Source organism: Procambarus clarkii, chromosome 50, assembly GCF_040958095.1.
Source record: "Procambarus clarkii isolate CNS0578487 chromosome 50, FALCON_Pclarkii_2.0, whole genome shotgun sequence".
Classification (NCBI taxonomy): domain Eukaryota; kingdom Metazoa; phylum Arthropoda; class Malacostraca; order Decapoda; family Cambaridae; genus Procambarus; species Procambarus clarkii.
The window spans coordinates 23,110,408-23,124,315 of NC_091199.1; the positions used below are offsets into that span (position 1 = coordinate 23,110,408).

Genomic DNA, 13,908 nt, shown 5'->3' on the forward strand with positions numbered 1-13,908 from the left:
AATGACCGCAGCAGCCCAGTCTCTGGTGTGGATGAAATCCACTTAGTCACATAGGGCTACTTGTATTGGGCTACTTAGATTTAATGGGTTACTTATATTTTGCGCGTATTAAAGTGTTGTGTCATAGCAATTATAATTTAAATCATCATATTTTAGACGTAGTAGAGGAATATGGCTTTATTTTAAATTATTAGCCTACCTTATTGATTCCAACTAACGTATTTTCAGAGTACAGTGAAAGTAAAATGAAAGTGATGAGTATGATCAAGTAAGTGTAAGGGAGTTTGTGTGTGTGAGTGTGTGATGAGAGGGGAAGTAGGTGAGCAGATGAGGCTCTCTGACCTTCGACCCTCTCCTCCCCCCCCCCCCCCAGCATAACTATACATTTACATTTTACTTTACATTTTCCAGTCAAATTCCCATCGTTCTCAATAGATGCTTCTTTCTTGACGTTTAGAATGTTACATTGAACGTTTTCAAATCATAGTGTTACTCTCTCTCCCCATACGTTAACTTCGGTAGTGTATCATAGATGAAAAAATAGTAAGGTATACAATAGTCTTATTATTATCAATATTTTACCAATCTATCTTACTGCAAAATAAGTAAGTTATCTTTTTCGTTTACTCGGTATCAAAATCATTCATACACATTAATATTTGTTATAAGCTTGCCCAGACAAATCTTTCCGTATCACCTCATTATGATTTATGTATTAACAAATCTCTAACACAACGGTATGCATGTATTAGTTAAACTTTTTTGTGTGTTTTATGAGTTATAAATATTACCAATTCGATCTTTCATGATCCCTGCTATTATTCAGTTTCAAACAAATAAAGTAATCTTTTCCTCGTTTCTACTTCATGCATTTACGCATCAAGTAAATACTATATATCTACGCACCTTTGTGTTTACGACTCATAAATGTTATCAAGTTTATTGATCAGTATATTTCAATATTGCTATTTAAGCATCAAAGATTCAGTGTTTATTCTCCATGGTATGTGTAAATTTTTCATTAGTGTGTGAGAAAAGACTGTGACTGGGAAAGCGTTCAAGGTTGACCATGGATGAACCAGTGTATGGGTCTGTCATTTATCTATGCACTGCAACCCATCCTCCGAATTGACAGTACGTTTTAATACTAAGTGTAATATGTACATTTTCTGACTGTTATACATAGTACATAATTGCACTTATGGGGCTGTTACCCATCCCCCTCCCCCGATTTAATTCTCCTAGTTTTCTGTTAGGACACTTAAAATTTTAAGATTAAATTTTAAAGTTCAGTTACTATAAACAAGTTTTAAATATTAGGATTTACTTTTTCACTTTTATTAAACAATAGAGATTTTATGCAAAATTTGAAAATATCCTGAGTTACTTTACAATTTATTGAAATATTTTAGTTTTGTTTTATTTGTTTTATAAAACTGTAATATCAATATAGCTATAGGTTAAGTAGTAGGTATAATAAAGATCCAATAAAATGCTTATCTTCACAAACTAAGACGGTTAGGTTAGGTCGTGGTTTTCTTTTCAGCTTTTTAGGTAAACTCAAATATTCACAATATATTTGACTACGATTTAATACTAAGTGTAAATTAGTACAATTCTTGACTGCCATACATAGTACATAATTGCACTTATGGGGCTGTGTACATTTACCTCCCCATTTTGGAGGACGGGCTGATGCACTTACATATCTGTGCTTTCCAAACATGTTTCTCTAGATCTTTCATTTCGCATGACTAGCATGATAAGTTATAGATCTCAGATCTAACACTAGACTCCCATCCTCTTCACTATATTCAGGTAGACCTATATAAATTGGTCCCAGTAAGGTAAACTACACTTCCCCGCTATTATTATCTTTTCTTTTTATGATCTTATCTCTATCTGTCGTAACTTAGTTAATCTTTCTACTTTTATCAAAATCTTTCAAACTCATCATTATTAATATTAACTTATTCCACAGTAAATCTTTTCCATATCATAACATTACTGTTTTATGTTGTATTAATCAATTTAAGTCAGCTTTAAGCAGTACAATATACATACAGTTATTCTGTTTCGTATCATATAGTCCATCACAGATCTTTTACATCTAAAGTTGAATCATCTTGTGGGTCTTCTAGTGTAACTAATGTCTTATCAATATTACTAATTCAATCAATCTGGACCGTCCAACTAAGGTATGTAAGCTTCATGTTTTGTGTTTACTCTCAAATTTTCAATAATTAAATTGTCCCCATTTTCGGGAGAGTGACGAGACCCCCTGAGAGGATGTGAGACAAGGGTACAGAGGGTCATCGGTAGGAACAATAGAGTGAGAGAGCAGGTGTGCGGCTGTCAAGGAGGGTGGTGTAAGACTGGATGACCCAGAATGCGGGTGAACGTGGATGAGCGAGACTACTTACCTATTAGTGCTTACCTACCAATGCAGATCAGGTATTCACGAAGCATTCTTACCTAATGAACCATACAACTCTCAAGATGATTCCTTCCCCCCTTAAAATTCACTTTATTCAATATTTCATCCGTGATAAGATGGAGTTATCTGCGATGTCTTCATTCCCTTACTCAATGATCAGGGTAACACATAAAAACGTCACACACCCACGATCCCATTTAAGGAATTAAATGATAACTGTACCATTATCATATCTCGTCTTTCTCTTTATCATCTTATTTCATCTTTCATATTATATCTTCTTATAAAATAACCAACCAATTAGGTGGTAGAGGGATAGCTATATATTGTATCTTTATTCAACATCCAACTATATCATAACTCTGCAGTTTCAAAAACAAATTAACTCATCGTTCATGCTGTATCTAGCCAATATCAAACATTCTGTTTCACAATTAAACTCTTAATGTATCAAAGTTTATGACTAGCGGTATTTGAAGTATAATATTTTTCCAATTTTAACATAACGTGTATACTCATCCCTCGACAGGACTTTCCCAAATTCCCTGAGTATTACAGGGTGAGTGTGACTTGTGCCTGTGGACGAATGTAAGCATGCATCAGCGTGCATGAACACGTGTATTAGTGTGAGAGCTGTTTAAAGTAATTTTTTTTAGTCCGACTCACATTAGTGTTTGGCCATATCGATCTTGCTAAAGCAGTCTATATTGTATCATATCTTCCATTCTTATGTTCAAGTGTCGAATATCACTATGTAGTCTCTAATTTATATTCCTATAGATGTAATGTGTATACAGTCATTATGTAACAGCCATTCCAATTCACAACCATTTTCAGAGAAAGTTGAAAATACCCCTTGTAGGAGAGGCAAGGGGAACAATAACATTAAAACGATTTAAACCAACTTTATAGAGTTCAACACACCATCACATGTTCTGTTTCGGATCATAGCACCCTTTAAATCACTTTGCTCCTATTCTATTCATTGTGTGCCTCTTCTGTACTATTAATTCTACTAAATAAATCAAACTGTACCTTACAACTCTACAATTTATCTTTCTGTTTTTGTTTACTTTCCAATTTGCATTATTAAACGATTTAGGTCTCCTTTAAGCACTTCAACATACCAAACAATTGTTGTTTAATATCATAGCTCCCAACAAATAGAGTTTACATCTACCCCCACTTCAATATGTGCATCTTCTGTCTTACCAATTTTAATATTTTATTCAACTATACCTTCTATCTCAGCGAATTTAACCTTGATGTTTAGTGTTTACTCTCCAATTTGGAGCAGCAATTCAAATTTCCATGTCTCATCCTTTTATTAAGTTAAACTTTTACCAAGACAGTCATTTCATATAATTTAAGACATACTTTAAACAATTCAAACATATCAACACATGATGTGTTTCGGATCATAGCTCTTATCAGACTGACTTAGTATTTATGCAGTGACAGTTTTTTTTTTGTCAGAGTTGCTGAGTTTTTTGCAAAAAGACTTAGTTTTTGCAGAGTGATTTAGTTTTTTTTGCACAGTAACTGTAGTTTTTGCAGAATTACTTTTGTATGCAGAGTGACAAGTTTTTTTTTGCAGAGTGACTTATTTTTTGCAGAGATTTAGTTTTTTTGCCGAGACTTAATTTTTTTGCAGGCTACCTTAGGTTTCAAAATGACAATTTTTTTTTAAGGGAGATCACAGTGTATTAATTTACAGAGCCATGTTTGTGTTGTTGTTTTTTTATGAAATTCACTGCATCTTTTTTGTGACTTCACAGTGTCTTACTTTTCAGAGTTCTTACTAACTTTTTTTTCAAATCAAGTTTACTTACTGTTTTTTTATCCCCTGCTGCACTTCACATTACATATGATAATCCACTTTCATAAGATAATCTCTCATTTGACTAATACTAACTCATATCTCACAGATCTCACATGATAGAAAAAACTCATCTCTGAAATCTCAAATCATCCCAATAATTATTTTGAATGACTCACACAAAAGACTTATACTCACATGGTGTTTACACTCATATTTTATTCATACTCTTCTGTAATAATCTGTCTGCTACGCAAGAGTAACTTTCTTTAACTGCAAGATCACACCATATATCTCCTGAGCTCTTCTTTCACTCGCTAGTCAATATTAGTTTACACAATTGTTGTGTAATTAGTTGACACAATTGACAATAATTCAACCAGATATTACAATGGTAAAATATTGGCAGGGTGTCAACGGCCAAGGACTGTGCAGAACTGTACTGTCGGGGAGCGAGGCTGGACGGTGTCTACTTCATCAAACCTCGCAGGTAATATTATATCGTCCAAACCATGCCAGGTTAACTATCCAGGTCATGTCAGGTTAATTATCCAGGTTGTGCCAGGTTAACTCTCCAGGTAGCACTAAGGTAATTATCAAGGTCGTGCAAGGTTAACTATTCAGGTCATGCCAGGTTAACCATCCAGGTCGGGCCAGATCAACCATCCAAGTTGAGTGAGATCAACCATGCAGGTCGACAATTCAGGCCATGTCAGGTCGACAGTGCAGATCGTGCCAGGTCGACAATTCATGTCATACCATGTAAAAGCATTCAGGTCATGCTAAGTCATCAATCCAGATCATCCATCAAGGTCGTGCTAGGTCAATAATCAATATCATACCAGGTCAGCCATCAAGTTTGTGCTGAGTCAGTCATCGAGGTCGTACTTGGTCATCCATCTAGGTCATGCTAGGTCAACCAGATGGGTTGCACCAGATTAGCCATCCAGGTGGTGTCAGGTCGTCCATCTGGATGGTGTCAAGTCAACAAGGATTATGCCAACAGCTCGTACAATGTAAGCTATGAGAAGTAACAGAGTTCCGAGAAGTAACACATTTTACCTCTGGGAACTAAACTGTATTAGTTAGGAAAGGCTAGAACTAAACACATTTTGATACGAAGATAAATTTTACAGGATTATTTCATCAGAATATTTCCCTCTCAGATTCATGAAGGACCAATATACTTGTTTATAAACTTTGTATCCTAATCATCTATATACACATATGTTGTTGTTGTTGTTGTTGTTGATTTAGGTTCGACGACGATCGTGGGATCGGATGCGCCCCGGCGAACCCGGTAAGGGTTAATTGCAAAGCTTAGAAAGGTGAAACACCAAGCCAAATCGCGAAACGAGTGACGCCAATCACTGGAAACTAATATGCCACACGACAAAGAAACGCAGACAGGCAGGTGATTGTAAAGCCCCAGGAGTCCCTCAGGGTGACTAGCACCGGCCCCGCCCCACACAGAGAACACTGGGGAGCCCCAGGAGTCCCTCAGGGTGACTAGCACCGGGCCCGCCCCACACAGAGAACACTGGGGAGCCCCAGGAGTCCCTCAGGGTGACTAGCACCGGGCCCCGCCCCACACAGAGAACACTGGGGAGCCCCAGGAGTCCCTCAGGGTGACAAGCACCGGGCCCCGCCCCACACAGAGAACACTGGGTATCAAAATCATAAACTCGGCCCCCAACTAAAACGCAAAAGTCATCCAGTGCCCTCCAGCAGAGCAGAAGCCGGCTGCCCACCATGACTGAGGGCACACTGAGCCCACCAAGACCCGCCAATCCCCGGCACCTCTCGGCCAAGCCGGCACGGGACACTGTCAACCCGCCGGGAGAACCAGCCAAAACACGTGCAAAAATGTATCAACAATCCCGTGACCCAAGGCGATATGTGCGCCAGGTGTCGTACAAATGGACAGTTGAAATGGGATGCCATACGGCAGTATCAGAGGCAAAACGCGAATACAGAACGTGATCCGGTGGCTCCCAAGCGGAGGAGGTGTCCACTCGTCATCAAGTTTGAACCAGGAGTCTATATACACATATTTATTTTAATCTAAAATTAATTTTAAATAAAGGCAAAAATAATATTTACGAAAGAGGCTTAGCTGTATATGCTGGCTTGTTTATGCTCGTCATAATGTCGGAAATTACGACACTTATTTACTAACCATTGGCATACAAAGTTAAAAAGAGATGTCAGGAGTATACTAACATTACTTATTTACTAACCTTTCACAGAAAACGAATTTAACAACACACCAGGGAGAATGGGATGTTACCACATAAGCAGTTTCACGATTTATGAGTGATATTTACTCTTGTGAATAACTAAAACTTTCAATCTTGAGTTTAAATACCACAAAAAAGTGATCTATATGACTAATCGTTATTAACTGACTCATAAAATCCAAACTTCCTCCTTTAGTAATAAGTTGATAATATCGAAAATTGAGCCGTGCTGGTTGGGGAGTCCCAAGCCAAGGATAAAGCGGACACACTATATTGTGCGCATCGCAGTTGATACGTCAACCCTACTAGCCTTACTTAAGAATTCACACGTGTACACACCAGATATTTCCCACGATCACCCAATCCACGATTTCGCTACTTGGGAAGTATTGTTTCCAGTTTACTAGTAAGAATTATCAATAATTCTGGCCAGTAGTATAGATAATTATTATAGTCCGGATAGGATACATGGAGGGCACCCGGAACAGGTAAACTCATTTCTTACAATAAATTAATTTCCCATGTATATATATATACATTGTGTAGTGGTAAGTGTTTACTACTGATACATTAATTGGCAGGTGCCATTCAGAAGAAGAATTAACATCCATTCGGCCTGTTTGCGGTTTCCCAAGTTGTCATTAAGACTCCCTTAACTGATGTTTATTGTATGTGACCAAAGAAAACCACTGCCTATTATCAGGCGATTTCGACTCTAGAGCTAAGCATTTGATAAATTATTAACCTATTTAACCGTAGAACTAACACACATAATGTTGTTTCTTGTTAACCACCATTGGTGATATAGGTTACGTACGTATAAACCCCTTAACTTGTGGAAAGATAAACCTCAGCACGACTAATCAATGTAATACACTTCATTTACATCATTCAGTCCACTTCAATTAATTAATTTTAAAGTAGATTTCAACTAGTAATTTAACAGTACTCAAACTTATTCTGGTGAGAACTCCCTACACATGATGTAGTGACCGGTTTATGTTCCAGTCCTGACGTAGTGGCCGGTTTATGTTCCAGTCATTATGCAGTGGCCGGTTAATGTTTGTGAGATTTTTCTATTCACCTAACATTGAAGGTTAGACCTCAAACAGAAAGGACTGCTTAGCCAACACGTTAAGAGTCGGAAGCAGCATGTACTTTAGGCAAGAGCCCATAGAAGGGTGGAAGCAATCCGCCAGGCCTTCAATCTTGGTTGAAATCCCTATCCACTTGGACGTCCGGTTCCTCTAGTGATAAAGCGTTCTTATGGGTAACCCAAGAGTTCTCACACCAAATTTTAATTTGATGTGTGGCACAATGAATCGGATTCAAATGCCAGAAGCAGGCCGTCATTAAAATTTACATGAAGTTTTGTACTATGCAGAATATGTATGTGATACACTATTATGTTGAGTTATTGACATAAAGACCGTTCTTCTATAACAATAATAATTTATTCAATAAAGAACTACAACTACTACAATAAAGACTTTAAGTTACGTTAATGTCTTTCTGTAGTATGATAAGGAAAAGCTAAAAGGTGTTACAACTTGATAGAAGATGTTACAACTTGTCAGAAGGTGTTACAACTTGCTAGAAGGTGTTACAACTTGTTAGGTGTTACAACTTGTTAACAGCTGTTACAACTTGTCAGAAGGTGTTACAACTTGCTAGAAGGTGTTACAACTTGTTAACAGCTGTTACAACTTGTCAGAAGGTGTTACAACTTGCTAGAAGGTGTTACAACTTGTTAACAGCTGTTACAACTTGTCAGAAGGTGTTACAACTTGCTAGAAGGTGTTACAACTTGTTAACAGCTGTTACAACTTGTCAGAAGGTGTCACAACTTGCTAGAAGGTGTTACAACTTGCTAGAACGTGTTACAACTTGCTAGAAGATGTTACAACTTGTCAGAAGGTGTTACAACTTGTTAGAACGTTGCAGCAACGTCGTGGTTTCACCGTGAGTTTAGCGGGATATAAACCCAAGGAATCGCCTACCTGCTGAAGCCATATTAATGCAGTATTAATGAATCAATGGGAGTTGGTCAGTAAGATTGACTAAATTCAAGTGATTCAAAGTGAGTTACTCAGATTGAGTGATTCCATGAGAGAGACTCAGTATGAGTAACTATGCAGGAGTGACTTTGTATGATTTAGTATAAATGAATCAGTGTGAGTAACTTATTATAAGTGACTAAATAAAAATGACTGTATAAGTGAGTCAGTGAGATTCAGTATGAGTGCCTCAGGATGAGTGACTCAGTTTTCGTGATTCAGCATGAGTCATACAAAATGGTGTGCGGGGCCTGGACTCAACCAAGAGGACTTTATCCGTGATGTGAGCTTAGTCTCCATAGTAATGATAAACATGCTTGGTTCTGGAGAGTTTTATATAGCTGCTGGACAACATCCACAATATGTGGCTGATGTCCAGGACTTTACCTGGTGAAATGTTGAGGTGTTTTATGAGTTGTAATCTCTCCCACAGGGAGGGACGGCTGGTGTCTGCCTGGTGTGACATGACTACTGACGGAGGTGAGTAATCTCTTCCACAGGGAGGGACGGCTGGTGTCTGCCTGGTGTGATATGACTACTGACGGAGAGTAGCTGTCTCTCCTGCTGCAGTAGTATTGGTGGTATTATTAGTTTTTATTATTATTTACCACAGACGTGGCCACACATTAACAATGCTAACCAGCATATATAAATTTTCCTCTGTCTTCAATGGACAGGGGTAGAGATTAGTTAAACATATAGTTCAGGGATTTATTAAACAATCAACTACTGAAGGTGATTGCAGTGCTTTTAAAATGCTAATCTAACGTACATTCGTAAATACATAGATACACAGATTTACGTCTGTCCTACGTAAAGTGTTCGATGTATCGTTTACATAATGTTATTAATGTGCATTTAAAAAGGTGAAATGTAATTCTGATCAGCTTCCACACATACTTTATACATATACATACACATAAACACATACATACATATACATATATACACACACATACATACATACACATACATTTGTCTCTTACACTCTGACAGCGTGAGATAGATGATAGAGAAACTAGTGTGCAATAAGCACTTAACCACTGAAGGTGACTAAGTAGCTTTTACAAGCTCAGGTTATAAGAACATAAGAACAAAGGTAACTGTAGAAGGCCTATTGGCAAATACGAGGCAGCTCCTATTTCTAACCACCTAATCCCACTCATATACATGTCCAACCGACACTTGAAACAACCGAGGGACCTTACCTCAACCACGTTATGCGGCAATTGGTTCCACAAATCAACAACCCTGTTACTGAACCAGTATTTACCCAAGTTTTTCCTAAATCTAAACTTATCCAATTTATATCCAATGTTTCATGTTCTGTCTTGTGTTGAGACATTTAATACCCTATTAATATCCCCTTTGTTATGTCCATTCATCCACTTGTAAACCTCTATCATGTCACCCCTAATCTTCACCTTTCCAGTGAATTCAACTTAAGCTTTGTTAATCTTTCTTCATATGAAAGATTTCTAATTTGGGGAATTAACTTAGTCATCCTACGCTGGACACATTCAAGTGAATTTATATCCATTCTATAGTACGGCGACCAAAACTGAACTGCATAATCTAAATGGGGCCTAACCAGAGCTAGATATAGCTGAAGAACCACATCAGGTGTCTTGTTACTAATGCTTCGATTAATAAATCCCAGTGTCCTATTTGCCTTATTACGAACATTCATGCATTGATCGTTTTGTTTTAAATTCTTACTAATCATAACTCCCAGATCCCTTTCGCAATCAGATTTCGCAATCTCATCACCATCTAGCTCGTATCTTGTAACTCTATCATCATTACCTAGCCTCAAAACTTTACATTTATCAGCATTAAACTGCATCTGCCAATCCGTTGACCATTTCAAAACCCTATTTAGATCAACTTGAAGTGATAGTGAGTCTTCTTCCGTATTAATTTCTCTACCGATTTTTGTATTATCGGCAAATTTGCAAATGTTGCTACTCAAACCTGAATCTAAATCATTTATATATATTATAAACAACAGAAGACCCAGGACAGAGCTTTGAGGCACTCCACTTACAACATTTTCCCACTCTGACTTGACTCCATTTATACTAACTCTCTGTTCCCTTTGGTATAGCCATGCCCTAATCCAGCTTAACCCCCTCCCCGCTCAGCTCGTTGTCGCCGTGTGGGGGCTTCGTGGGCGGCTGCCGGAGTGTGATGCTCCTTGGGACAGTCCTCTGACCTTTTCTAGCCTTGTGCTCCTGCTGCCGTCCTCTCCAATTCTGCTGGGCATCTTTTCCTTTTCCTTCTGTTTCGTTTTTCTCCCCCCTCTTCTCCTATCTGCTTGCCGTTTCCTGCCGACCTTTTGCTCGTTCTGGTTCTTCCCTTGGACTTCTTCTATTTTGACGCCCGGGTGCTTGAGGAGGCATACTCTTGCACTCGTAGAACTGTAGTACCCGACGTCGAGAGCGAGGGGAACCTTTTATTGTCAATCCCCCTTTCGTCACTGAACCCGATTTCGACGGACTGTCGGTTTCTTCAGGTGGCGTTTGTGGGGCGTATACTCACGACGCACCCGTAGGAGGCCCCGACAAGATCGGCGATAGCTTCCTGTTGGGTGTCCTGCCTCTAATTGTGGCTCCATGGTGGGTGTGGGGGCACATTCGTGAATGAATTCTTCTTTTCGTCAAGATGATAACCCCTGTTTCGGCTGCTTCTGGCTTACCTTCTCAGGCTCGTGGGGTGGGCGACCAAGCCCCCGAGTCGGTCCGTATTGGAAGACCGGGCTCTGTAGCCTCCGCTGCATTGGGCCCCGACCTTGCTCCTCCTTTGGCCTCTCTGACTCCTTCCCCTGGCTCCCCTCCCTCCTCTGTGGTTGGGTCGAGCCCCAAGCCTCCAGTGGTGACTACCTCGTCCCCTGGCGCGGCTCCTTCTCTAGTTGTAACTACTGCGCCTTTTAACCCCTCTCTCTCTGGGGGTTCTCACCGCCGTCCTCGTCACGGCCGCCCTCGCTCGATTCCTTCCAGTTCTGCTACCTATCAAGCCTTGTTTGGTCCCGCTTCGTGGGCCAAATATTTTGATCTCCTCCCTCTTGATTCTGCGCCTCCTGACGATTTCTCCCTCCATCGACATCTCATTGATTCCGTGGATGCCTCCATTACTTTCAACCCCACTCGTCTCGGTACATGTGTCGTTGCTGCTCCTTCTCAGGATGCTGCTTCCCGCTTGGCTGCCTTATCCTGCCTTGGCGAGACCCCCGTTCGGGTCTCGAAGAACGCTCAGTTGAATGCCAGTGTTGGCACGATTTTGCTCCTGCCCCATGTTGCGAATGGTGTTCGGGACCTGCGCGACTGCCACGACGATATTCGACATATCCTCGCTGCCCAGGGCCATTCTATTCTCGAGGTGGACACGTTTACTCGTCCCCCTCGTGGTAGTCGCCGTCAACCCCTCCGGGTTGTGAAGATTACCTTTGATGGTAGGACCCTTCCACCCTCTGTCATTCTTGCTGGTGCCAGGTGCTCTGTCCAGGAGTACATTCCTTCTCCTCGGCTCTGCAACAAGTGCTGGAGGTTTGGGCATGGTGCCCTCCGCTGCTCCGGGACTGTCTCTCTCTGTCCTTTGTGTGGTGGCGAAGGTCACTCTAAGTCGGAGTGCACTTCTCCCCAGGCTCGTTGCCTCAACTGCGGTGAGGCCCATCCTACCTTCTCCCGTGCGTGTGTCCATTACAAGCTTGAGGCAGCCGTCCTCAACCTGAAGCACCGGGAGCGTTTATCTTTTCCTGAGGCGAGGCGCCAGGTTCGCCGGCTCCCGCCTTATGCTAATATCTCTTATGCTCGCGTGTTGCGCTCTTCCTCTCCTCGTCCTTCCCGCCTTCCTCAGACTCGCAACCATTTCCGGGCCTTGGACCCTGATGTGCCCACTGCCCCCTCCTCTGTTCCTTTGGGTTCTCTCCCGAAGGATCCTCCTCCTGGTCCTCTGTCTGGGGTTCCCCTTCCTTCTACCCGGTCTGTCGTGTCTTCTGTGTCTTCTTCCTCGTCCCCCTCCGATCCTCCTTCCCATCCTCTTCCTCCATCTATCGGCTCTCCCCACCGCCTGTCGGTGTGGGCGGATGTCCATCGCTCTCCTAACGGCCGTCGTGTGTGCTCTCGTTCGGCTTCTCCTGTTGAGACACTGGAATCCGTTGCCCGGTACGTAGTTGCTGGGACACTGGTCTCTTTAAGTCAGAAGCGTAAGCCTGGCTCCTCTCCTTCCTCTTCCCCGGCGGGTAAGAAGGCTTCGCTTTCTTCCTCAGCTCCTCCTTCTGGCTCTGTTGCTCCTTCCCCTCCCGTTTCAGTGCTTGTGCCCCCTGTTCCTGCTATGGAGGTTTCTTTGGCCCCTGCTTCCCTTTCGGTTGCTGCTCTTGCTGGGGTCCTTGCAACATCCTTCCTCTCGCCTCTGTCGTGCTTTAACTTTTACCCCTCCTGCGGTCCCTGTTCCTCTTCACCACCTCCCTCTTTCTGTCCGGTTATCTCGCCTACAGGATTCTCTCTCCGTTCGTATTTCTGATGTTTCTCCTCGTGTTGTTCCTTCTTTGCCCCCGTGGAGGGTCCCTCTTCCGCGGTTTTGTACTTCCTTGACCCGTATAACTAAAGCTTTTACCCCTCCTACGGTTCTAAAACGCCTTTTCCTCGAGCACTTTTCTTCTCACTCCCGCTCCGTTTCTGTCTTCACCGATGGGTCTAAGTCAGCGGACGGTGTTGGCTACTCTGTTGTTTTTCCTGATCGCACTTATATGTGTCGCTTGCCTCCGGAGACTAGCATCTTTACAGCGGAACTTTATGCTATTCTCTATGCTCTTCGTCTCCTGCTTTCTCGTTGTCAGTCTTCCTTTGTGGTTGTTGTTGACTCTCGTAGTGCCCTCATGGCTCTCGGGTCCTTTAATCCGGTTCATCCAGTAGTTGTCGAGATCCAGCATTGGCTGTTTCTCGTTCACAGTAAATTTAAGTCGGTTGAGTTTTGTTGGGTTCCCAGCCATATTGGTGTGTCTTTAAATGAGCGTGCGGATGCTGCCGCTAAGGACGCTGTCCGCTCTTGTCCCATCTCTCGTAAAGGCATTCCGTATTCCGACTTTTACCCGGTTATCCATTCCTCAGTCCTTACCCGTTGGCAGGCTTTTTGGTTGTCTGTTACTGGTAACAAGCTACGTACTCTTAAATGTTGTGTTTCCTCGTGGCCGTCCTCCTTCCACCGTAACCGGCAGTGGGAAACAGCTCTGGCGAGGTTGCGTATTGGCCATACTCGCTTAACCCATGGTCACTTGATGGAGCGCCGCCCTGCTCCTTATTGTCCTAGTTGCATTGTCCCTCTTACGGTCGTGCATGTCCTTCTTGAATGTCCTGA

At 41.7% G+C, this 13,908-nt stretch overlaps 1 protein-coding gene across 1 annotated transcript in view; it reads left to right on the plus strand.

Annotated features, from left to right (window-relative positions):
- The window catches only part of LOC123772632 (uncharacterized), a 155,724-nt gene that overhangs the window by 106,598 nt on the left and 35,218 nt on the right, over positions 1-13,908 (plus strand). Inside the window, exons 4-5 of the mRNA XM_069303718.1 lie at positions 4,666-4,746; positions 8,987-9,033. Of these exons, the coding sequence (XP_069159819.1) occupies positions 4,666-4,746; positions 8,987-9,033 (128 nt within the window). The remainder of the gene's footprint in view (positions 1-4,665; positions 4,747-8,986; positions 9,034-13,908) is intronic.